General features: G+C 53.3%; 1 protein-coding gene across 1 annotated transcript; it reads left to right on the top strand.

The window, feature by feature from the left end:
- Window positions 1-12,277: 12,277 nt before the first annotated feature.
- On the top strand, window positions 12,278-18,266 carry SFRP5 (secreted frizzled related protein 5). Its single transcript, XM_016919047.3, has 3 exons — window positions 12,278-12,966; window positions 14,529-14,606; window positions 16,411-18,266. Exons 1-3 carry the CDS (start codon window positions 12,438-12,440, stop codon window positions 16,755-16,757), a joined length of 954 nt encoding a protein of 317 aa, XP_016774536.2. The 5' UTR covers window positions 12,278-12,437; the 3' UTR covers window positions 16,758-18,266.
- The last annotated feature ends 4,267 nt before the right edge of the window (window positions 18,267-22,533 follow it).

Raw genomic sequence — 22,533 nt, 5'->3', positions numbered from 1 at the left:
GGTGGAGGACAAATCTCAGGCCTTTTCCATTTCTCTGATTTTGGCCCAATCTTAATTCATGGGGCAATAAGAAAAGCATGGCATCTCCACAAAGTCAGGACTTTGTTCAACTTGGGCTCCATCACTTACTGGCAGAGAGACCTTGAGTAAGTGAACTTAACCTCTCTGAGCCTCAGTTTCCTCATCTGTAAAATAAGGACTGTCCATGCATGCCTCCCTAAGTTGTCATAAGGAAGAAACAAGGTCACAGATGTGACTCCCAAACACACCGTAATGAGCCTTCCTCCCCAGGACCCCAGCAATTCTCAGCCGCTGTTCCCATGGGATCTTTCCTTAAGCACCAACCTCTGGGAAGTCTTAAGACTCAAGTCCTCATTAATAATAATACTAACGGGCTGGGTGTGGTGGCTCACATCTGTAATCCTAGCACTTTGGGAGGCCAAGGCGGGTGGATCATCTGAGGTCAGGAATTTGAGACCAGCGTGGCCAACATGGTGAAACCCCGTCTCAACTAAAACTATAAAAATTAGCCGGATGTGGCGGCTCACGCCTGTAGTCCCAGCTACTCAGGAGGCTGAGGCAGGAGAATCGCTTGAACCCAGGAGGCGGAAGTTGCAGTGAGCCGAGATCATGCCACTGCACTCCAGCCTAGGCAACAGAGTGAGACTTGGTCTCAATAATAATAATAATAATAACAATAATAACAGCCCGGTGTGGTGAATCACACCCGTAATCCCAGCACCTTGGAAGGCTGAGGTGGGAGGATCCCTTGAGCCCAGGAATTCGAGACCAGCCTAGGCAACATGGGGAGACCAGTCTCTATTTAAAAAAAAAAAAAAAAACCTCAAGTCCTCATTAATAATAATACTAATGGCCAGGCACAGTGGCTCACACCTGAAATCCCCATGCTTTGGGGGGTCAAGGCAGGAGGATCACTTGAGCCCAGGAACTGGAGACCAACCTGGACAACATAGTGAGACCTCGTCTCTACAAAAAATAGGAAAACTTAGCAGGGCATGGTGGCGTGTGCTTGCTGTGCCAGCTACTTGGGAGGCTGAGGCAGGAGGATCACTTGAACCCAGGAGCTCGAAGCTATAGTGAGCAGTGATCGTGCTGCTGCACTCCAGCCTGGGCGACAGAGTGAGACCTTGACTCAAAATAATAATAATAGTACCATGCCAGACTCATTGAAGGGTGATTATGAAAACCCAGACAGAGGCCAGGGCTGGCTGCCCTCCCAGTACCCAGCATGTGTGAAGTCGAGTCAGATCTACCTGGGAGACTCCCCACTCTGTGACATTGGGCAAGTTACTCAATCACCTCTGAGTTCTCATCTGTAAATGGAGTGGGGGAGGGTGATAATAATAACACCCGTCTCATAGCATTGTCAAGAGGTTTAAATGAGATGATAAGGCACTTAGCCTAGGGCCTGGGCACACTAATGTCTGCCGACACCATCATTAATCATAGCCCTGAGCTGGGCGCTGGAGCAGATAAGGTGGCTGTGAACCCAACTACTTACCCCACACAGAGGGGGACAGGGAAAAGGACTGTGGAGGGGATGCCAGGTTGTGTGCAGCTTCCAGAAGGAAAGAGTTCTCATTTCAGCCTGAAGGAGGCCCACCAGCAGGGCCCTGGAGGGAGGCTGTGGCCGGCTGGGGCAGGGGGAGGCAGCGGTGGAACAAGGAGCAGGCACAGCCCCCTGGGAGGCTAGCACTTCCCATCCTGGTCTGCAGCCCACTGCCTCAAAATTGCCTGGGAGTCACAGGTGTTGAACTGGAATATGTGCAGTGGCCCCGCAATCTAAATATATACTTTAATCAGCTTCTATAGTGATTGCTTTGCAATATAAAGTTTGGGAACCCCTCTCCTCTCCTGGCTGGGGGGTGTGCCCATGTCAGCAGCCTGGTCTCAGCCAGCCTGGTCAAGCCTTGGCCCAGGAGACCAAGGACAATTCACAGCCACAGGAAGTTAATCTCCAAACCCTGTCTGCCCATCCTATCTCTTAGATTAAACAAAAAGACAAAACCCTGCGGCATATGCCAGGGTAGGAGTAACAACTGGTACAGCACGGACATTGCCAGTTTCAGCAGATGCCCCATCAATCAGAACAGAACACCCAGAACCGCGCACACAGGGCACAGCCAGCTGCAGAGAGGCCCGGATGAGGGCCTAGGGAGGGTTCCCACTGGGCCCCCCACCAGCCCTAACCATACTTGCCCCTTTCATCTGTTTTATCTGTCGAGTTCCCACAAGCCACATCGTTTGAAAACAGGATGGCGCTACCCTAAAAACAACAAGAGTGAAAAGCATCGATCTAGCAGTGCATCTCAACAGGGGCTCTATCGGCTCTTGGGGCATGGCAGTTCTTGATCCTGCAGGGCTGTGCTGAACCCAGCAGGAAGTTAGCAGCCCTGGCCCTTCCCCTGAGTGCCAGCCCCAGGGGTCCTGAGGACTGAGCCCATGCCCCACCCCAGGCCGGACAGGCTATCCACTGGGGGAGAGGCACTGCTGTTCATAGCTCAACTCTCTCACTTTACAGGTAAAGCAGCTGAGACCCAAAAGCCAAGCCAGCCGGCCACAGGGCAGCAGGGTAGAGCTGGAAACAGACAGCTCCAGGAAGTGGGCTGAGCCCAGGCCTCAGCGACCAGCCTAAACAGGGCTCAGGTTTCCCAGAAGTGGGCAGAAGGGAAGTGGGGGCCCCTCTTCAGAGAGCCTTGGGTGGGCATCCATACCCCAAACTGCCAACTGGAAGAAGTAGGACTGGGTAACCCCTGCTGGGGCCTGAAGGATCAGCAGCCTGCACAGAGGAGCTATTCTGGGACCAGGCAAGGAGGCCAGGACCACCTCGGTGGCCCTAAGGGCAGGCACCCAGCTGTTCCCAGGCCCAGGCCCAGCTCCCTCCCAGCAGAGGACAATTGCTCCATTGGCCGGGGTTAGGGGGAAGAGCATCAGTCCGCTACTTCCTCACCCTCACTAGCTGTGGCCATGCCGCTTCTCCATACCCTCACCCTCTCCTTAAGGAGGCCATTGTCTGCCCAGGATTCCCTGTCACTCCTGCCCCCACCCCTAACACTCCTGCCCTGGATTTCCCCTCCACAATCCTGCCCCCAGGGTCCTCCCTGGGGGTTCCTCACTTCCTCCCCTGGCGCCCAGCACAAAGTAGCCTGAAGCCTCTCTGACCTATTGTCCCGTGCCGGCAAGTCAGTTCCCCCTCCCAGCCTCTGTTTTTTATATTAATCAGAGATGCAGGGACTGCCAGCCGACTTCTGTTCAGCATGAGAGGAGTTCCATCCTGAGAGCTGTAATTCAGCCAAAAGCAAAGAAGTCTGCTGTTTTGTTTACAGCAAATGAACCCTTCTGTGTTGATTTGGGGAAACATGGAGAATCATTTATGAACCTTTAGTACTGCCTTCACAGCCCCTGGGTGGTCAGGAGAATATAGGAGAGTTTTCAGCTGCAACATTTTATAAATCTGGGGTCCCAAGGGCCCCACATAGCCATAGCCAAGGCAAAGCGGTGGGGAGGCCATGCCGCCCACCTCTTGTGATTGTACAAAACCCTTTGAATACTTAACACTAGCAGTTTTAAGCACTTTCAAGTACCTCTCATTTAATCTTCCAAAAAAATCTACAAAGAAGTTCTTCCTGTCCCTGTTTTGCAGATGAGGAAACTGAGGCACAGGGATTCATGTGCCTGAGTTCCCACAGCCCAGAAGTGGTAGAGGCAAAGCCTAATACGCATAGGCAGCTCTCACTCTGCATCTGGTGCTCTTTCCAGCTCCCACAAAGAGCAGGCCCTGGGGCGCCTCTCCACCCATCTCCCAGGAAGTCACCCTAGTTGCAATGATAAGCTATTTGCGTATTTGTATATCAGCTGGCTCCCCCTCTACCTCTAGACAGTGAGCTCCCTAAAGGCAACAACCCAGCCAACTGGGTCAAACCTGCTGCAACCTCGGTGACTTGATTATCACGGAAGGGTCTGCTCCCCTAGGGCTGCCTTCCCCAGCATGCCAGTTTGGGTCAGTGTTCAACAGAGTGGCATTACCCCCAGTCACTTCTCATATCCACAGGAGGAAGTCCTGGGTTCAAGTCCTGACTCTGCTGCTTCTTGGCTGTGTGACTCTGGGCAAGTTGCTGACCCTCTCTGAACCTCAATTTTCTCATATAACATGGGGATAATAATGCCTCCCTCACAGTACTATCCGGATGATGAAATGAAATAATATACGGGAGAGCAGGGAACATAATACCAAGCACCTAGTAGGCCCTAAACAAGTATTCATGAAAGGAAGGAGAAAGAGAGGCCGACCCACACTTAGGGAGCATGTCCATCACTCCCCAGTTGGCAGCAAGCACCGCAACTGACATATCACTCCACTCCACTCGGTCCTCACCAGCTCCCTGCTAGAATTTTCCTGATCTTCCTTGGGCCTCTCAAGAATTCCAACAGGTCCTGAAAAAGGTTCTGGGCTCCAGCCTGAGCCCATCTGGCTCCAAAGATTCCTTCCTTCTACTACTTCCTCCCACCGACTATTCATCCATCCGTTCAGTCATTCATTCACCACACATTTATGGAGCACCCATTATGTGATTGACAGGGGTCTGGGAGCAACTGAGATGAACAAGATGAGGGCATACCCTTGTGGATCTCTCAGTCCAGTGAGAAGCCAGGACGTTGATAAAATAAACACAGTTATATAATGACCAGTGTCATTATATATGCAAAGGGAGCTTCACGCTTCCAGACAGTGCCCAGCAAGGGGACCTGGCCTTGGGTAAGAGCTTTACCCAGAGCCTGGGTAAGAACTTTACCCGAAGAACAGTAAGAGCCACTGAGGGGCTTGAGCTGGAGGGTGAGACCATCAGGTTTGCAGTTTGAAATGATCTTGTTGGCTCTTGCAGAGTGGAAAACTGAGACTGCAGAGGGAGCAGGGAGGATGTGCGGAGAGCAAAAGGAGGGAGAACGCTGGGGGATATCAGAGAAACTGGGAGTGAAGAGCTACAGGATTTGGCGATGGTCTCTAAAGACCACTGTCATGCCCACATTCAATAATATTAACTAACAATTAAACAGTGCTTACTGTTCACTGTCCTAAACAATTTTTAAAATTAACTCTAACCTCAACAATTCTCTAAGAAATTATTGTTATTAATATCCCCATTTTACAGATGAGGAAACTGGAGCACAAAGAGGTTAAATAACTTGCCCAAGGTCATGTGGCATTGCTAAAATCAGAACCCAGTCTGGCCCCAGAGTTCACGCTCTGAACCAAAACCTTAGACAGCCTCTCCAATGTGCTTCTAACCAGTGTTGCCAACTGGCCACAGCCCAGGGACTCCAGGTGCGCTGGGAACCCAGGCAGAAGAGGAGAGCAGTATTCAGCCTTCTCTCCATTCATAGCCCCAACTAGAGAATGCCAGCAGTGCTCATCCCATCCCACCTGCCTTCATGCTTCAGACGGGCACACTTTGAGCTGGACTCAGCCCCAGGCCCAAAAGAAGCCTCGCCTCTGCTTTTGTTCCTCAAGCCATGTGAGATCAGGACAAGTCGGAGAGCCTCTCAGTGGCTAGGCTCATGGAAGGGAGGACCGAGGCTGGCCCCCCTCGTCAGTTGATTCAGTTGCCAGTAAGTCTCGCTCAAGCCCCTCTGTAACCAGCCTACCCAGCGATGCTGAGCAGGCCTGCCTGAACTGCCAACCAGAGCACAGGCTGCTCAGCAGGGAGGCCCTGCACAGCTGGGGGCCTCTGGGACAGACTTTGCAACCGACAAAAGCTAAAATGCAGGAAAGTAAAACAACTGGAGGTATGGTAGGAAGAGCTCTAGACTGCGGGCTCAGGAAGGCCAATTTTTAGTTTCCTTTTATAGAAAATGGTGGGGGACCAGGAGGGTGATGCTTGGGGACAGTAGGTGCCTGCCAGCACTGATAGTTTCATTAATTAGACCACTCACCCCAGTTTTTTAATGGGCACTTAATGACAGCTGCTATGAAGACACCACCCTAGCAGAGGAGCACTGGGATTGTAAAAGGCAGACAACTGGCCGGGCGCGGTGGCTCACACCTGTAATCCCAGCACTTCGGGAGGCCGAGGTGGGCGGATCATGAGGTCAAGAGATCAAGACCATCCTGGCCAACATGGTGAAACCCCATCTCTACTAAAAATACAAAAATTAGTTGGGCGTGGTGGCACGCGCCTGTAGTCCCAGCTACTCAGGAGGCTGAGGCAGGAGGATCGCTTGAACCCAGGAGGCAGAGGTTGCGGTGAGCCGAGATTGAGCCACTGCACTCCAGTCTGGTAACATAGCGAAACTCCATCTCAAAAAGGAAAAAAAAAAAGGGGGCAGACAATTCCAGGAGTCTGAAATAATGACAAGACCCTGTCTTACCACTTCAGTCATCCCAGCCCTCCTGGGGGCCCAAGCAAGCCTGTCCTGGCAAGGCCTCCTCATAGCCCGGGACAGGGGAGGCAACAGCGACCCTGGGGGCCTCCTTCCATTCCTCAGCCCCACCTCCATCATCATCCCAAGCCCCTTCCATTATCTCATTGGATCCTCAAGATAAACCCACAGAGAATGCAGGGCAATGTGGTCCCCCCCACCGCACAGATGAGGCAACTGAGACTCAGGGTCTCAGTAAATTAAAAGGTAATTAAATTACTTTTGCTAGTAAATTAAAAAGGTGTAACTCAGGATCTTTTGAATCCCAGCTTGGTGTACTCCCCACTGCCCCACACTGCCTCTCCTGGGGGCCTTGTCAGGAGGCATAAACAGGGCAGATCTCCTGGCTGGCGGATCTGCTGCAGCACTGACCACAGAGCTACTACACAGGGCACTCTGCAGGGTGCTGCTGTCACTCATTATCTCAGGAAGCCTTCAGCAACCAGCACTACCAGTACATAGATGCTATTAACTCTATTTTATAGATAAAGAAACTGAGGTTCAAGGTCCAACATACACAGGCCCAAGGACACACCACTAGGAAGTGCTCAGAATTCAGCACAGGTCAGTCTGACTCCAAAGCCTAGACTATGCCTGCCGCACCACATACGCTGCCTTCCCGTGCCTGTGTACTCCACACCAACAAGGACCAAGTCTCTTTCACATCCATACCTGGCCCATAGCAGGTTCTATTTAAGTGTTGGTTCATGAAATCATTATTCTTAAGGCCTAAGGCATTAAAAGAAACAAAAAAGGATATTTCATACAGATAGAAGTTACAATTCAACCAGAAGCTATAATAATCATGAAGCTTTTATACACCTGACAACATAGCATTAAGGTATATAAAGCAAAAATTGATTTTAAAAAAAGGAAAAATTGCCAAACCCATATGCACAGTAGATTTCATACACCTCTATCAGAAATGCACAGATTAAGTAGCCCAGCAGTTCTCAAACATTTTGGTCTCAGAACCTCCTTGCACTCTTAAAAATTGAGACCCCAGGCTGGGCACGGTGGCTCACACCTGTAATCCCAGCAGTTTGGGAGGCGGAGGTGGGTGGATCACCTGAGGTCAGGAGTTTGAGACCAGCCTGGCCAACCAACATGGTGAAATCCCGTCTCTACTAAAAATACAAAAATTAGCCGGTCATGGTGGCACGCACCTGTAATCCCAGCTACTCGGGAGGCTGAAGTGGGAGAATCGCTTGAACCCAGGAGGCAGAGGTTGCAGTGAGGTGAGACTGCGCCACTACACTCCAGCCTGGGTGACAGAGCAAGACTCCTTCTCAAAAAAAAAAAAAATTGAGAATCCCAAAGAGATTTTGTTTACGTGGGTTTATACCTATCATTATTCACCATATTTGGAATTAATAATGAGGAAAAAGTTAAATGCATTAATGCATTTAAAATAATAAATGTTTATATGTTAATATACATTTTTATGAAAAATAATTGTATTTTTCAAAACAAAAAATAATTTTAGTGAGAAGAGTGACATTGTTTTACATTTTTGCAAATCTCTTTAATGTCTGGCTTAACAGAAGCCAGCAGATTCTCATATATGCTTCCGCATTCAGTCTGTTGCCATATGTTGTTTTGGTTGAAGTATATGAAGAAAATTTGGCCTCACACATAAATGTAGTTGGAAAAGGGAGGAGTATTTTGATGGCCTTTTCAGTTAATTGTGAGTATGCTTCTTTGATACTACCCCAAAGACTGACATGTGTAGTTTCTTTCTTTTTTTTTTTTTTTTCTTGAGACAAGGTGTCGCTCTGTCACCCAGGCTGGAGTGCAGTGGCGTGATCTTGGCTCACTGCAACCTCCACTGCCTCCCCTCAACAAACCCCACTCCCCAACCCCCACTCAAGTGTCGATCCTCCCACCTCAGCCTCCTGAATAGCTGGGACCACAGGCACACACCACCATGCCTGGATATTTTTTTGTATTTTTAGTAGAAACAGAGTCTCACCATGTTGCCCAGGCTGGTCTCAAAACTCCTGGGCTCAAGCAACCCACCCACCTCGGTCTCCCAAAGTGCTGGGAATACAGGCATGAGCCACCGCGCCTGGCCTGACATGTGTAGTTTCTTAAATGTAATGCAGAATCTGAAACCATATCAATAAGCTTCTCTTACCCAATTACCTTAAAATCCATTGGACTATCTTGTACCTTGAATGGGCATTTGAATTATGTACAGTTTTGACCCTGTATACCCCTCCGGAAAGAGTCTCGGGGTCCCCCTGGGGAACACTGACCATACTTTGAGAACCATTGAAATAGACAATAAAAGAGTGAAAAAATGTAGAATTTGATAACATAATTAGCAAGTTTGATCTAAGAGGTATTTATATAGAACTTTGCTCACAACAAACTACGAATACACATTTTTTTGAACAAATGGTCCCCTTTATCAGCTGGGGGAAAGGTCTGGACAGGCTGTGGATGCTCCAAGATGGACAGATGCCTGGCACAGTGCCCAGGTGTTCCACCTGCTGCTTAGGCCCTGGTTCGGCCTCAGCAAGAAGGGGCACTACATCAGAGAGCAGCCTTCTCCTGCCCAGGCTGCAGAACCAGGTCAAATGGCCACAGAGAGAGAGCTCCCCTGACAACAGCCCCATGGTGCAGCCCTCACCTCGGCTCGGTTCCTGTCAAGTTTCCCTCCTTGCATTCACCCTGTCCCGTGTCAGGAGCCCCCGGGGGTCCCCAGGACAGAGCTGCCAGGTAAAGAGTGTCCATGCTCCTCTTCCAGGAGGCTTTCAGCCAGTCCCCTCTGCCCGTTACAGCCCTCGGAGCTGTCAGGTATGGACTCACAGCTCTCTGGTCATGCGCAGTTCTTACATAACTACCAGTAGAAACAAAGCCCTGCTCTGTCCAGGCCAGGTACTGGGACGCCAAGAACAGCACAGCCGACCAGCTGCCCAAGGAGGCAGCACTTTGCACAACCACCTGGGAGGCTCTAACACCCTGTCAGTGCCCAAGGCCACACCTCCCCTGGAGGGCAGGAGCCTGCCAAGCCTGGAGGGGTGGGAGAGTCAGGGTGCAGGGGCAGAACTGCTGTTCAGAGCCCCAAACCAGAGCCAGAACCAAGGCATCCAAGGGCTTTCAGAACACACACCACTTTCTTTCTTTCTTTTTTTTTTTTTTTTTTTTGAGACGGAGTCTTGCTCTGTCTCCCAGGCTGGAGTGCAGTGGCATGATCTCAGCTCACTGCAACCTCCTCCTCCTGGGTTCAAGCAATTTTCCTGCCTCAGCCTCCTGAGTAGCTGGGATTACAGGCACGCACCACCACGCCCGGCTAAGTTTTGTATTTTTAGTAGAGACAGGATTTCACCATGTTGGCCAGGCTGGTCTCAAACTCCTGACCTCAGGTGATCTGCCCACCTCGGCCTCCCAAAGTGCTGGGATTACAGGCATGAGCCACCATGCCCAGCCACCACTTTCTTTTTTTGAGACAGGGTCTTGCTCTGTTGCCCAGGCTGGAGTGCAATGGTGCAATCACAGCTCACTGTAACCTCGAACTCCTGAACTCAAGCAGTTCTCCCACCTCAGCCTCCAGAGTAGCTGGGATTGCAGGCGCATGCCACCATACCCAGTTAACTTTTCTAATTTTTGTAGAGATGGAGTCTTGCTGTGTTGCCCAGGCTGGTCTCAAACTCCAGGGCTCAAGCGATCCTCTCACCTCAGCCTCCCAAAGTGCTGGGATTTACGGGCGAGAACAACTGCACCCAGCCCACACAGCACATTTTTACCCCAAAGTCACACGTCCCTTGGGGATCTAACATTCCTAGGTGTTCATTCTGTGTGTTGGCACTGTGCAGGGGGCTTTCTTTCCATTCACCTTATTTGCTTCTCATAGTAACTGCTGAAGAAATTCCATTTTACAAAGAAGGAAATGAGGTTAAGTACTTGCCCAAGGTCATACAGCTAATATGTGGCCAGGATCTGAACCTGGCTCCATCGTCTGCAGAGCCCAGGCTCTCACACCATTGCTACACTGCACTGCCTGGCCCTGCAGAGACCAGTCCTTCACCTTCTGAGTGGCCATCTGCATAACCTCTTCATGCTGGGGGCTGGGAGAGGGAGAGGGGAAAAGAAGGCCAAAGTTTACTCCACCTGGACCCCACTAGGTCATCCTGGACATCAAACACAGCTTGTCCCACCCTTGGGGCTCAGTGAGATGAGGCTTCTCCTGCCTCCTCTGCCTGCCTTGTATCTTTTTCTTACAACTAGATCAGAAGGAACAGAGCCATGTCTTTTGCACCTCTGTGTCCCCATGCATACCCTACCCCATGCCTTGCAGATAGTAGGTACTCTATGCATTTTCCGTGAATATTAAGGAGTGGCCCCTCACCCCTCTCCACTACCACTGCAAGGACAGACCCAGAGGAAGACAGGAGCCCTGGAAACATCCATTAGTGGGACTAAGGGGAGGAGCAGAGGGGGAAAGTGCCCAGTACTCCTGCCTTCCAGCAGAGCCAGCCCCCAGCTCCCCACGCCCTCCTAGGAGACACCTCCCCAAGGTACCCTCCCCACCAAAGACTGGGAGGTCAGGTGTCAGGCTAGGCTCTCAGGAAGGAATTCCCCTCCCTTCAAGCCTCCAGTCCAAATTCCTCTCAAGGGAGAGCCAATGAAAGGCAGGACTCAGACAGGAGAGAAAGACACCAAGCATGGGGCTCCTGAAGGTCCCCTCCCCTCTGATGCTTGCCTGGGTGCCCTGCTCAGACACACCATTAATTCCCCCTCCTCCCACTGTGTTCCCTACCATGGGTTGGAAGTTATCTTACCACAGGGTGGTTAAGCCCTGGCCTTTGTAGCCCAACATCTGGATTCAAATCCTAGCTCCTTCACATATGAGCTGTGTGGCCAAGCGCCAGTTACTCCACTTCTCTGAAACTCCCTATCCCCTTGGTCATTAGGCCTACAGACTCAGAATCCAGGCCTCCTGGTTGTTTCTGGGCTCTGACTCTCGAAAAAGACTATCTGGGTTCAAATCCCAGCACTAATCTGTGCTTAACCTCTCTGCCGCAGGATCTTTATCTGTAAGGTGGGGACAATAATAGTACCTACCCACCATCTAGCCTTATTGTGAGAATTAGCTGAGGGAGTTTATGCAATGTGCTCAGATCAGACTTGGCACACAATTAGCACCCACTAAGTATTGGCTATCATTAGCAATAGCTGATAAGCTTGGAACGTACCTTGCACCGCACCTTGCACCTTGCACCGTCCCTGGCAGGTAGTAAGAGCTCACCAAATAGAAGCTATGATTACCTTCACCCCCACTAGACTATCCTGGCCCTGGAGGTGGGTTCTGGGTCATATCCATCTTTGATTCCCCAGCAGCCAGCATGGGGCCTGGCACCAAGCTCAATGAAGACCTGCCAGGAGGACCAGAAGATCCAGGGTGTGGGGTGGCACGAGCCTCCCACCAGGGAGAAGAGGAACCGAGGTGTCGGGGAAGAGAAAACAGAGCAGAGGGAGAAAGGCCAAGGCAGAGAGATAAGCAAGTGAAGTGAGTGAGAAAAGGAACAGGAGAGGCTGTGGCGGAGAGAGATAAGGAGGAAGGATGGAGAAGGCGAGGGTCGAGGAAAATGCCCAGGGAGGCAGGGAGCCCTGGGGAGAAACGCTGGGCGAGGCCAGGGCCGCGGCAGGGGAGCCGAGCCGGGAGAGGGGCGCAAGACCTGGCGCTGGGCGGGACGCTCGGGCAGGGTGCGGGAGGGGCTGAGGGCCGCCCCCACTGCCTCCCCGCCTTGGAGCTGGGGCCAGGCGGCCGGAGATTGGCTGGGGCGCACGGCGAGGCCCGGGCTGGAGCCCCGAGGTGGGAGGCGCCAGGATCAGTCGGGGCGCCCGCAGCGCAGGCTGCCACCCACCTGGGCGACCTCCGCGGCGGCGGCGGCTGGGTAGAGTCAGGGCCGGGGGCGCACGCCGGAACAACTGGGCCGCCGGGCACCGAGCGTCGGGGGGCTGCGCGGCGCGCACCTGGAGAGGGCGCAGCCATGCGGGCGGCGGCGGCGGCGGGGGGCGTGCGGACGGCCGCGCTGGCGCTGCTGCTGGGGGCGCTGCACTGGGCGCCGGCGCGCTGCGAGGAGTACGACTACTATGGCTGGCAGGCCGAGCCGCTGCACGGCCGCTCCTACTCCAAGCCGCCGCAGTGCCTTGACATCCCTGCCGACCTGCCGCTCTGCCACACGGTGGGCTACAAGCGCATGCGGCTGCCCAACCTGCTGGAGCACGAGAGCCTGGCCGAAGTGAAGCAGCAGGCGAGCAGCTGGCTGCCGCTGCTGGCCAAGCGCTGCCACTCGGATACGCAGGTCTTCCTGTGCTCGCTCTTTGCGCCCGTCTGTCTCGACCGGCCCATCTACCCGTGCCGCTCGCTGTGCGAGGCCGTGCGCGCCGGCTGCGCGCCGCTCATGGAGGCCTACGGCTTCCCCTGGCCTGAGATGCTGCACTGCCACAAGTTCCCCCTGGACAACGACCTCTGCATCGCCGTGCAGTTCGGGCACCTGCCCGCCACCGCGCCTCCAGGTAGCGCCACCGCCGCCGTCCCCGCGCGCTCCGACGGCCCTGCAGCTCCCCTAGCACAGCTCTACGAACCCCCCAAGAGGTGCAGCTCCCCCCCTCCGCCCACACACACACACACACACACGCTGTCCTAGCTCAGCCCAGCGCCCCCGGAATTATCCCCCACAGCCTTCCCGCCTTCCCACCTCCCCAGGGAGTGGCAGCGTAGTGCCTCCCGGCGGCTCCAGACCTTCCCTCTGGCTCTCGTTCCCTGGAAACCCCTGGCACCCCTCTCAGTACCCACCCAACCAAGCTGCTGAGAATCCCCCAATGCCGTCCCCCCAATCCTGGGACGTCCTGATAAATGCCTTATGACCCCTCTCAGCCCAAGAATGCCTGGGGTCGTTAAACAATGCCTTTCACCTGGATCCCGAGGCACCAAAGCAAGCATCATCCCCACTCCGTGTTGGGACCTTGGGAAGAGAGGAGAGGTGAGGGAAGGGATGTGGAGAAAGACTGGGGACTAAGAATGTTCTGGACTATGATCTGCGTCCCCGTTTTCTGTACCTGGAACCCTAAGATCTCCACCCTCTTCCCCAGTTCCCCTGGCTGGGAGTCATTCGGGTAAGGCTCAGTGCGGAAGGAAGAGCAGATTAGGCTCTGCCCCTAAAGAGAAGCCCTTAGGCAAGTTCCTTGACTTCACTGAGCCTCAGTTTCCCCATCCATAAAATAGGAAGCCATCCCAGGCTCATGAAACCTATGAGGTCCTAAGTCCCTCCTCCCACCCACACCCTCAGTCCCCTGAACCCTAATTTCTCCCTGGTCTCAGCCTCCCCTTTTCTGTGCTGGTCCACATAGCTCTTCCAGGCTGGCTCCATGCCCTCTCCCACTTCCTCCCCGTCTGCTGTCAGACTTGAGTAACCGCTCTGGGCCTTGGTTCCCTTTTCTCCAAAATAGGAGTAAGGGCTGGGCGCAGTGGTTCACACCTGTAATCCCAGCACTTTGGGAGGCCAAGGTGGGTGAATCACTTGAGGTCAGGAGTTCTAGACCAGCCTGGCCAACATGGTGAAACCCCGTCTCTACTGAAAATACAAAAATTAGCCGAGCGTGGTGGCACACGCCTGTAATCTCAGCTACTCGGGAGGCTGAGACAGAAGAATCGCTTAAACCTGGGAGGCAGAGGTTGCAGTAAGCTGAGATTAGAGAGCCACTGCACTCCAGCCTGGGTGACAAAGCGAGACTACATCTCAAAAATAAAATAGGAATAAGAATCCCTACTTCATAGGGTGAGGATGAGAGGAGATAAAATTTAAAAGACAATGCACATCATGGCTGCAGCCGCCAGGGTCATGGGGCAGTCACTGTGCCCACCTGGCAGTTTTGTCACTGCACAGCCTGTCTGGTGATTGTCAATCACTCTGTGAGCAGGTAGTGATATGATTGCCATCATCCCATCTCCTGATAAGGAAGTAGAGGCTTGGCAAGGGGAAGTGGCTGGTCAGTGAGGAAGCCTGCACCCCAAGTGGCTCTTGGAACTCCAATCCCCTCACCAACTGTCCCCCAACCCCACCCCACTCTCTCTTCAGTGACCAAGATCTGCGCCCAGTGTGAGATGGAGCACAGTGCTGACGGCCTCATGGAGCAGATGTGCTCCAGTGACTTTGGTGAGTGTGGGGCCCACGCTGCCACTGTCCCGACATCACCCCCAGCCCCTCTTTCTTGACGCACACGGGAACATACATACCCACATCCATCACAGTGAATCCCAACAGTTTTTGCATCATGGCTCCCATTTAGAAGCCAATTATAACCATAAACCCTTTCCCAAGAGAAATGCACCTCTTTCTGCATCATCTCAGGACCATCACAAGTCCCCTAAGGCCATGGGCCTTGGGCCTCAGAAACCACCCCGGCCAGGGCTCCCACAGCCCTCCCTTGGTGTCGTTTTCAGAGGGCCCTCCATGACTGGATCATCTCTGTGGATAGTGCAGGCTTAGCCCAGAGATGGATGGAGCCAGGTGGGGAGTGATGGCTCTAGGATGGAAGTGGAGCACCCTTGTCCATGGGTACCTCCACCTGGGACTCAGCACACCTCCTGCCAGCGGAGCTGTGGTCACCTGTCCCCACAGCTTCATCCCAGAGCCTTCCCATTTTCTGGGACAATCCAGCCAAGTCCGGTCAGGACCTGGCTCACACATGGGCCACGCAGTCCAGTGTGCGATCTTTGCCAAGTCAGTTCCCTGTTTTGTGTCTTAGCCTCCCTGTCTATAAAAAAAGAAAAAAGGAGATGATAATGAAGTCCTTTCTTCAGAGGAGTCTTTTATGTTGGTAGCCTGTTTGGAAAGAGAATACTGCTATTGCAAGGGGTGTATGTGTGTGTCAGAGAGAGAAAGAGAGGGGGAAGGGGACATAAAGAGAAGGAACAAGATTTTATGACAATTTCCTGCCAAGAGTGGGCAGTTATTCTCTGACTTCTCCCTGGCCCCACAGAGATGGGGGCCCGGAAGCCTGAAGAAGGGAGAGACCAGCCCGAGGGACTCCCCACCCCACCCTGAGGCCCAGGACTCCTTAGGCTCTCTACGCCCACTGTAGGGTGACCTGCACCATGGCTCTCTGGGCACAGACCCTGCCTGCATCCTAGCCCCCCAAAGGAAAGGAGTTAGGGTCTCAGTGCCTCCAGCCACACCCCCTGCCCCACTCCTAAACATAGCACAAACACACTCCCACCCACCGTACAATCTCTCTCTCACACACATACACATTACTGTACAGTGGTGTGTTCACACCAGCAACAGCTGAACTGTGTGTATCTATTCCCAGCTCCACACCCAGTCATGCGGTCAGTTATGGTGGGAGTATTTACCCCATGGATGTCAATGAATGCAAAGCAGGGCTCCCTGTCCACAGAGCCAGCTGTTAAATATTTGCCAGCCCACCACTGTTCCAACCACACTCACCGTGTGTGCATGCGCACACATATACACACCCCATATATACTCCATACCATACACTCACACACAGCCAGAAATCCCAATGGGAATCATCCCCAGAGATCAGGAAGTCCAGCCTCCCTCCATCACAAGGATCCCCTTCCAAGCAGTCGGCCCCAGTCCCATCCACTCCTTATCCCCTCCCTGGGGAGCCCCACACGCTGCTCCATCAAGAGCTCTCCACCCTGCCTTTGGTGTCTCAGAAGGGCTTGGACTCTCGATTCACGCAGGTCACAAGCTCTCTACCCCTCATTTCCCCTCTCCTGTACCTTGAGGATGAAACGTGATGCTGTCCTTGAGAATGCAGCATAAGTGCTTCATAAATATGAAAATGTGCCCTACGAGCTCCACCCTTCCAAGCCCCGCAGGGCATCAGGCTCCCCCAGCCCGAAGGTCCAGAACACACAAACTCTGTGCCCACCAGCATCCCACACAGATCTGACCATTCCCAACTTGCCCCTGTCCTTTCTTCCCACAGTGGTCAAAATGCGCATCAAGGAGATCAAGATAGAGAATGGGGACCGGAAGCTGATTGGAGCCCAGAAAAAGAAGAAGCTGCTCAAGCCGGGCCCCCTGAAGCGCAAGGACACCAAGCGGCTGGTGCTGCACATGAAGAACGGCGCGGGCTGCCCCTGCCCACAGCTGGACAGCCTGGCGGGCAGCTTCCTGGTCATGGGCCGCAAAGTGGATGGACAGCTGCTGCTCATGGCCGTCTACCGCTGGGACAAGAAGAATAAGGAGATGAAGTTTGCGGTCAAATTCATGTTCTCCTACCCCTGCTCCCTCTACTACCCTTTCTTCTACGGGGCGGCAGAGCCCCACTGAAGGGCACTCCTCCTTGCCCTGCCAGCTGTGCCTTGCTTGCCCTCTGGCCCCGCCCCAACTTCCAGGCTGACCCAGCCCTACTGGAGGGTGTTTTCACGAATGTTGTTACTGGCACAGGGCCTAAGGGATGGGCACGGAGCCCAGGCTGTCCTTTTTGACCCAGGGATCCTGGGGTCCCTGGGATGTTGGGCTTCCTCTCTCAGGAGCAGGGCTTCTTCATCTGGGAGAAGACCTCAGGGTCTCAGAAAGTAGGCAGGGGAGGAGAGGGTGAGGGAAAGGTGGAGGGGCTCAGGGCACCCTGAGGCGGAGGTTTCAGAGTAGACGGTGGTGTCAGCTCCAGCTCCCCTCTGTCGGTGGTGGGGCCTCACCTTGAAGAGGGAAGTCTCAATATTAGGCTAAGCTATTTGGGAGAGTTCTCCCCACCGCCCCTGTACGCGTCATCCTAGCCCCCCTTAGGAAAGGAGTTAGGGTCTCAGTGCCTCCAGCCACACCCCCTGCCTTCCCCAGCTTGCCCATTTCCCTGCCCCAAGGCCCAGAGCTCCCCCCAGACTGGAGAGCAAGCCCAGCCCAGCCTCGGCATAGACCCCCTTCCAGTCCGCCCGCGGCTCGCTTCCCGGGGTTCATTCCTCAGCCTCTGCTTCTCCCTTTTATCCCGATAAGTTATTGCTACTGCTGTGAGGCCATAGGTACTAGACAACCAATACATGCAGGGTTGGGTTTTCTAATTTTTTTAACTTTTTAATTAAATCAAAGAAAACAATAATTGGTTTGGACCAGGTGGTTTCTTTGTCAGCTGGTTCCCAAGAGGTGGGGGGAGAGGGAGGTTTAGAATGGAGCTTCAAAAAGAAGCCCTTATCTTAACCCATGGCCTGGCCACATAGAACTCCTTGGAATGCCTAAGAAAAGCAAGGCCTGTGTTTTTGTAGTACATAGCAAGGGTCACCCTGTCATTCTGACCGCTAAGTGAGGGATGGAGATGGCCGTTCTTTTGTCCCTGAGGAGGAATGGAGGTGCCAAGTTCCCAGCTTTCTCCTACAGTCAGAAGACTCCCATGGTCCTGCAGCAGCTCCCCGAGGAGGTCAGGGCCTGATCAGAGGAGTCCAAGAAGTTGGGGCCACAGGGAACTATCGTGAAAAGCCTGAGGCCAAAGACGTGTCACTCCTCCCCTTCGGCTTTCACACACCGCGGGCACTGCTCCTTACCTGTCCCTGGTCCAGCAGCATGAGCATCACCTGGGAGCTGGTTAGAAAGACAGCATCTGGCCAGGGGTGCAGTCGCTCATGCCCATAATTCCAGCAGCTTGGGAGGCTGAAGCAGGAGGATCCCTTAAGCCCAGGAGTTCAAGACCAGCCTGGGCAACACAGTGAGACCCTAACTCAACAACAACAACAAAGAAATGCAGACCTGCTGTATCTGAATCTGCATTTGAACACATAAACATTAGAATCATCTAGGGAGCTTTTATAGAATCCTGCACCCTACTCTAATGCAATTAAATCAGAATCTCTATAGGGTGTTCAGGAGTTGGTGTTTTTAGATGCTCCCTGGGGTGATGTGTAGCCAGGATTGAGAACTACTATCTAGATAAGGTGACAACTGAGACAGGGAGAGGGCAAGGGGCTGAGGGGGTGCCCCAGTGGGCTCAGAGCAGATGGAGGCTGCTGCCTTGAGGTGGATGGGCAGGGAGGGGAGACAGCTTGGGAGGCGAGAAGCCACCCCCACTCTAATGGGCAGACTATGGACAGGGCAGTGCCAGGAAGGAGCTCCCTGGGGGGGGTCTGTCAGCAGATGCCAGATGTACCCAGAGCAGGGGGCTAGGGGCACCCCCTGAGGGGCTCTCCCCACCGGTGGGGGTAAAGCTGGGATGCTGTCCAGTCAAGGCCTGGTGTTCCTCCAAGACAAAGGAGCCTCATTCTCTGGAGCTGAGGAAAGCCTTGGCTTCTGCTCCCAGAGGCGAACATCACCTCAGGGAAATGACTCCAGAGGGGCCAGGGGCTGAGTTCTTCTGTGGGCCATGAGCGCACATTCGCCTGAGGTCTGGCTAGCAGGTGGTCCAACAGCGCGCCCATAAATCACCCCGGGCAGGCAGGTGGCCTCGCCGCAGGTCAACAGCTGCACAGGCCGCCTTGTTCCTCCCTCACCCACCCACGCCCAAACCCTGCCCAGCGCACCTGGCTCCCTGAATCTGCGCCTTGTCTCCCAGCCTCCTACCCTGACCAAATGTTTACGGACACTTCTGTGGTCAACCAGGACCAGGGATGATTTTCCATGGCACACACAGGACTGGGTCTGCCCTGGCTGAAGTACTACACTGACTTCTGCCAGATGCTGGCAGCTGTGGGGCAGCAGGGCGAGGGGAGGACTCCCTTAGCCCATCCCGTGAAGCCCAGGAAGGCACTCCTCTACCCCCACAAGGGGTCAGGGCCCAGCTTGAAACATCTGCTGTCCCCCAACATCTGCTGTCAGACTCGCCAAGAATCTCTTTTCTGGGACCAAGAAGAATCTTCCCAAAGACCAGGGAGGTCCTTCCAGGCTTGAGCCCCACCCTTCATTCCCTTCAGTCACACAAGACTCCCTCCCGCTGGCTGGAGACCCAGCAGCTGTGCTGCCCCAAGAGCACCTGGGTGCAGTGAACGATGCAGTCCCCAACCACACATAACAGAAACCCCAGGAACCGAAACCCCAGCTTCTCCACACAAGAGGGGTGGAGGTGGACAGGTGGGAGGTCTATGTCCAACTGCCTTCCTGCTCTGCCATGGGGTGACGTTTGCTCTCGTGGTTATAGACAATGCCTCCTTCCAACTTCTCCACCACATTCCACACAGCAAGGTGGGGAAGGGTGAGGAGCACAGCTTGTCAGCTGCCTCTGGCCCCTTTGATCAGGAAAACAGAAATTTCCCCAGCAATCCCACCTAGTAGATTTCCACTTCTAGCTCACTGGCCAAAACTAAGTCACATGGCCACCCCTAGGTGCAAGACAGCAAAGGAAGTCAAGCTTTTTCAGCTGGGGACAAAATCAGAGTTCTAATAAAGAACAGGACAGACAGGGGAGGAGGCAGCTGAACACTCCGTGTTGGGGTGAGAAGAGGCAGATACAGTCCAGTCCTGGCTTCTAATCCTGTGACTTAGTGACTGCGTGACATCGGGAATAGTGCCCAGCTGTAAAATGGAGTAAAAATGTCTACTTCACAGGGTTGCTGAGGGTTAAGTGGGAAAATGCATGAAAAGTACAACGCACAGCATGTAGATGTCCATTAAATGGTAATGACTATTTTTATTAACCAAAAGCCATGACCTAGCAGTGCCTGTCCATAATAGGTGCTCAGTAAAATTCCTAATTGATTGATTAATCAACTAAGAAACAATATCGGCAGGAAGGCAGGGAAAAGACAAGAGTATCTTATCTAAAAGCCAGAACGCTACTTTGAGAAGAGAGCTAGAACCTACATTTGGGGTTTTGCTTCAGAAATACAGGTGGTGGTGTAAGCCAGTATCAAGCCAATATCAATAAATATCAAGGCCATGATGGGTGGCAGGCACTACTCAAAACTTTTGCATATGATCTTTTCTCTTTTTTTTTTTTTTTTTTTTTGGCCTGGGCTAAACACAGTATTACAATCGTGGCTCACTGCAGTCTCAACCTGCCAGGCTCAAGCAATCCCACTGCCTCAGCCTCCCAAGTAGCTGGGACCACAGAAGCATGCCACTATGCCCGGCTAATCTCTTATTTTTCGTAGAGTTGAAGTCTCATTATGTTGCCCAGGCTGCTCTCAAACTCCTGGACACAAGCAATCCTCCCTCCTTGGCCTCCCAAAGTGCTGGGATTACAGGCATGAGCCACTATGCCTCACCCAGCTTTTGCATTCTAATTTAAGCCTCCCAACAGCCATTTGAGGTAGTGGCATTTCAGTGATGGTGGCTGAGGCTCAGAGAGGTTAAGGAACTTGTTGGAGGTCACACAGCTTGCACATGGCAGTACTAGAATTTGACTTCATGCTCTTAACCACTATACTACTATCGGTAGGGGCAAAGCCAAGGCTCGGGGGTGCAGGCAGCCATGCTTCTGCCAGCCTGCCTCACAGGAAGATTTCTGGGAGCCCTGTTCCAATCCCACTCCAAGAGTCCTGACAGAGGCAGAGGAGCCAGTGGCTTTTCTCCTAATTCCCAAAGACAGCCCACCCCCCAACCCCTTCTCCCCTCTCAGCCCTGCCAGCATCCAGCCTTAGGTCTCCACAAAGGAAGCTCACATCCCACAACTGTTTAGTCGCCTGTAATCCTGGCTGAAGTTCACTCCTGCGGAAATGTAACGTGGGGGGGTGGTTGCTGCTGGAATGTGTGTGGCTGGGACCCTATGTCCCAGCCCAGACAGCAGGCTCTGCTGGGGCTGTGAAGAACACAGGCAGCCAGGGGAATCCGGAATCCCCAGCCCCCAGCTGTGCCAGAGAATGGAATGTGCTGCTCTGGGGTGTTGAAACATACCCGACCAGGCCGGAGGTGGGGTTGCTGGGAGCTGGGGGAGCTCCGGCCACAAGGCTGCCTCTGTTCTTGTGGCTGAGCCCATTTCGCTAGGGCTGGGGGTGGGAGGGAGGAGAGGAGAGAGGCCGTGCTTAGTGGGTAGGCCTTCTTGTTAGCTCAGTGGCTAGCTCCTGGAGCCAGTGGGGGCCAGACAGACAGAGGGGGAGGGTGGCACCCAGGATTGCTCTGTTCCTCCAAAGGTTCTCTTATGAGGCCTCTGCAAGCTCATGTGGCATAATTCACATCCTGGCTCCACGACTTACTAGCTATGTGACCTTGGGCAGGTTCCCTAACCTCCCCACACCTCCTTTTACTCATCAGTTAAACAGAGTTAACAACAGAACCTACTTTTGGAGATTGTCATGAGGTCTCGATGAGATGATGCACTCAGCATGGTGCCTGGCACAGGTGCTCCATCAATGTAGGTGTTATCCTGAGGGCCACCAGCTGTAAGACAGATGCTGGGCCAGGGCCTCTCTTAGGGGGTGCCTCAAAGGTTCCAGGGAGACAAGGGGATGAAGACAGAACTTCATATGGCTTCAACCCCGAGGGCTGAAAATCCTGAAGATCCCAGAAACCACTGCCAGCTCAAGGTCGGCCATGGCTCACGGGAGGCTGCTCAACACAACCAACCACAAAAAGGATTGGCAGAGCCCTCAGCCCATGCCAGGCTGTGGGAGCTGGAGCCCCAGACCTGCCCCAGCAGGCACGAGGGCTGCAGCAGAGTCTGGTTCCCCCTCCCCTCCTCAGGGGCCTGAGAACAAATTGTTTTTTTTTTTCAAACATGGACAGTTTGTCTTCTAGGCCACCCACGTGCAGGTCCTCTCCATGCTGTGGATGCAGCCAGTTGTGAAGCACAATCCCGCCGTGACTTCGCTTCCCAGCGGTACCTGCAATTTAAAGTTATGTCCCCTGCCTACTCTCAGGGGCACCTCAAGGGGACAAGGCCCTCTAGCATCCCCTTCTCTGAGGCTGTTACCCAAGGATGGAAACTCATGCTTCTCCCATCTCTGTAATCCATGCCTGCAGGCACAGACTTCAAGTTACTGCTGTTATGGTCGAGATTTCACCAACATTTGGCATTTTCATTTTCCAAAAATAAAATGCATTGACTGCTTTTCCAAACTACACTTGTGCCTCTCTGATACTTTTCTCTGAAGAATAATCTAAAATTACACTCTGGTTTAAAAAAAAATAAATCACTGTTCTAAGCCACCCAGGACAGAGCTGTTTGTCCTCTGAAGGTGGCCAGGATGACAGG

The sequence above is a fragment of the Pan troglodytes genome, chromosome 8 (assembly GCF_028858775.2).
Source record: "Pan troglodytes isolate AG18354 chromosome 8, NHGRI_mPanTro3-v2.0_pri, whole genome shotgun sequence".
Classification (NCBI taxonomy): Eukaryota; Metazoa; Chordata; class Mammalia; order Primates; family Hominidae; genus Pan; species Pan troglodytes.
This window is presented reverse-complemented; position numbering and strand designations above follow the sequence as displayed.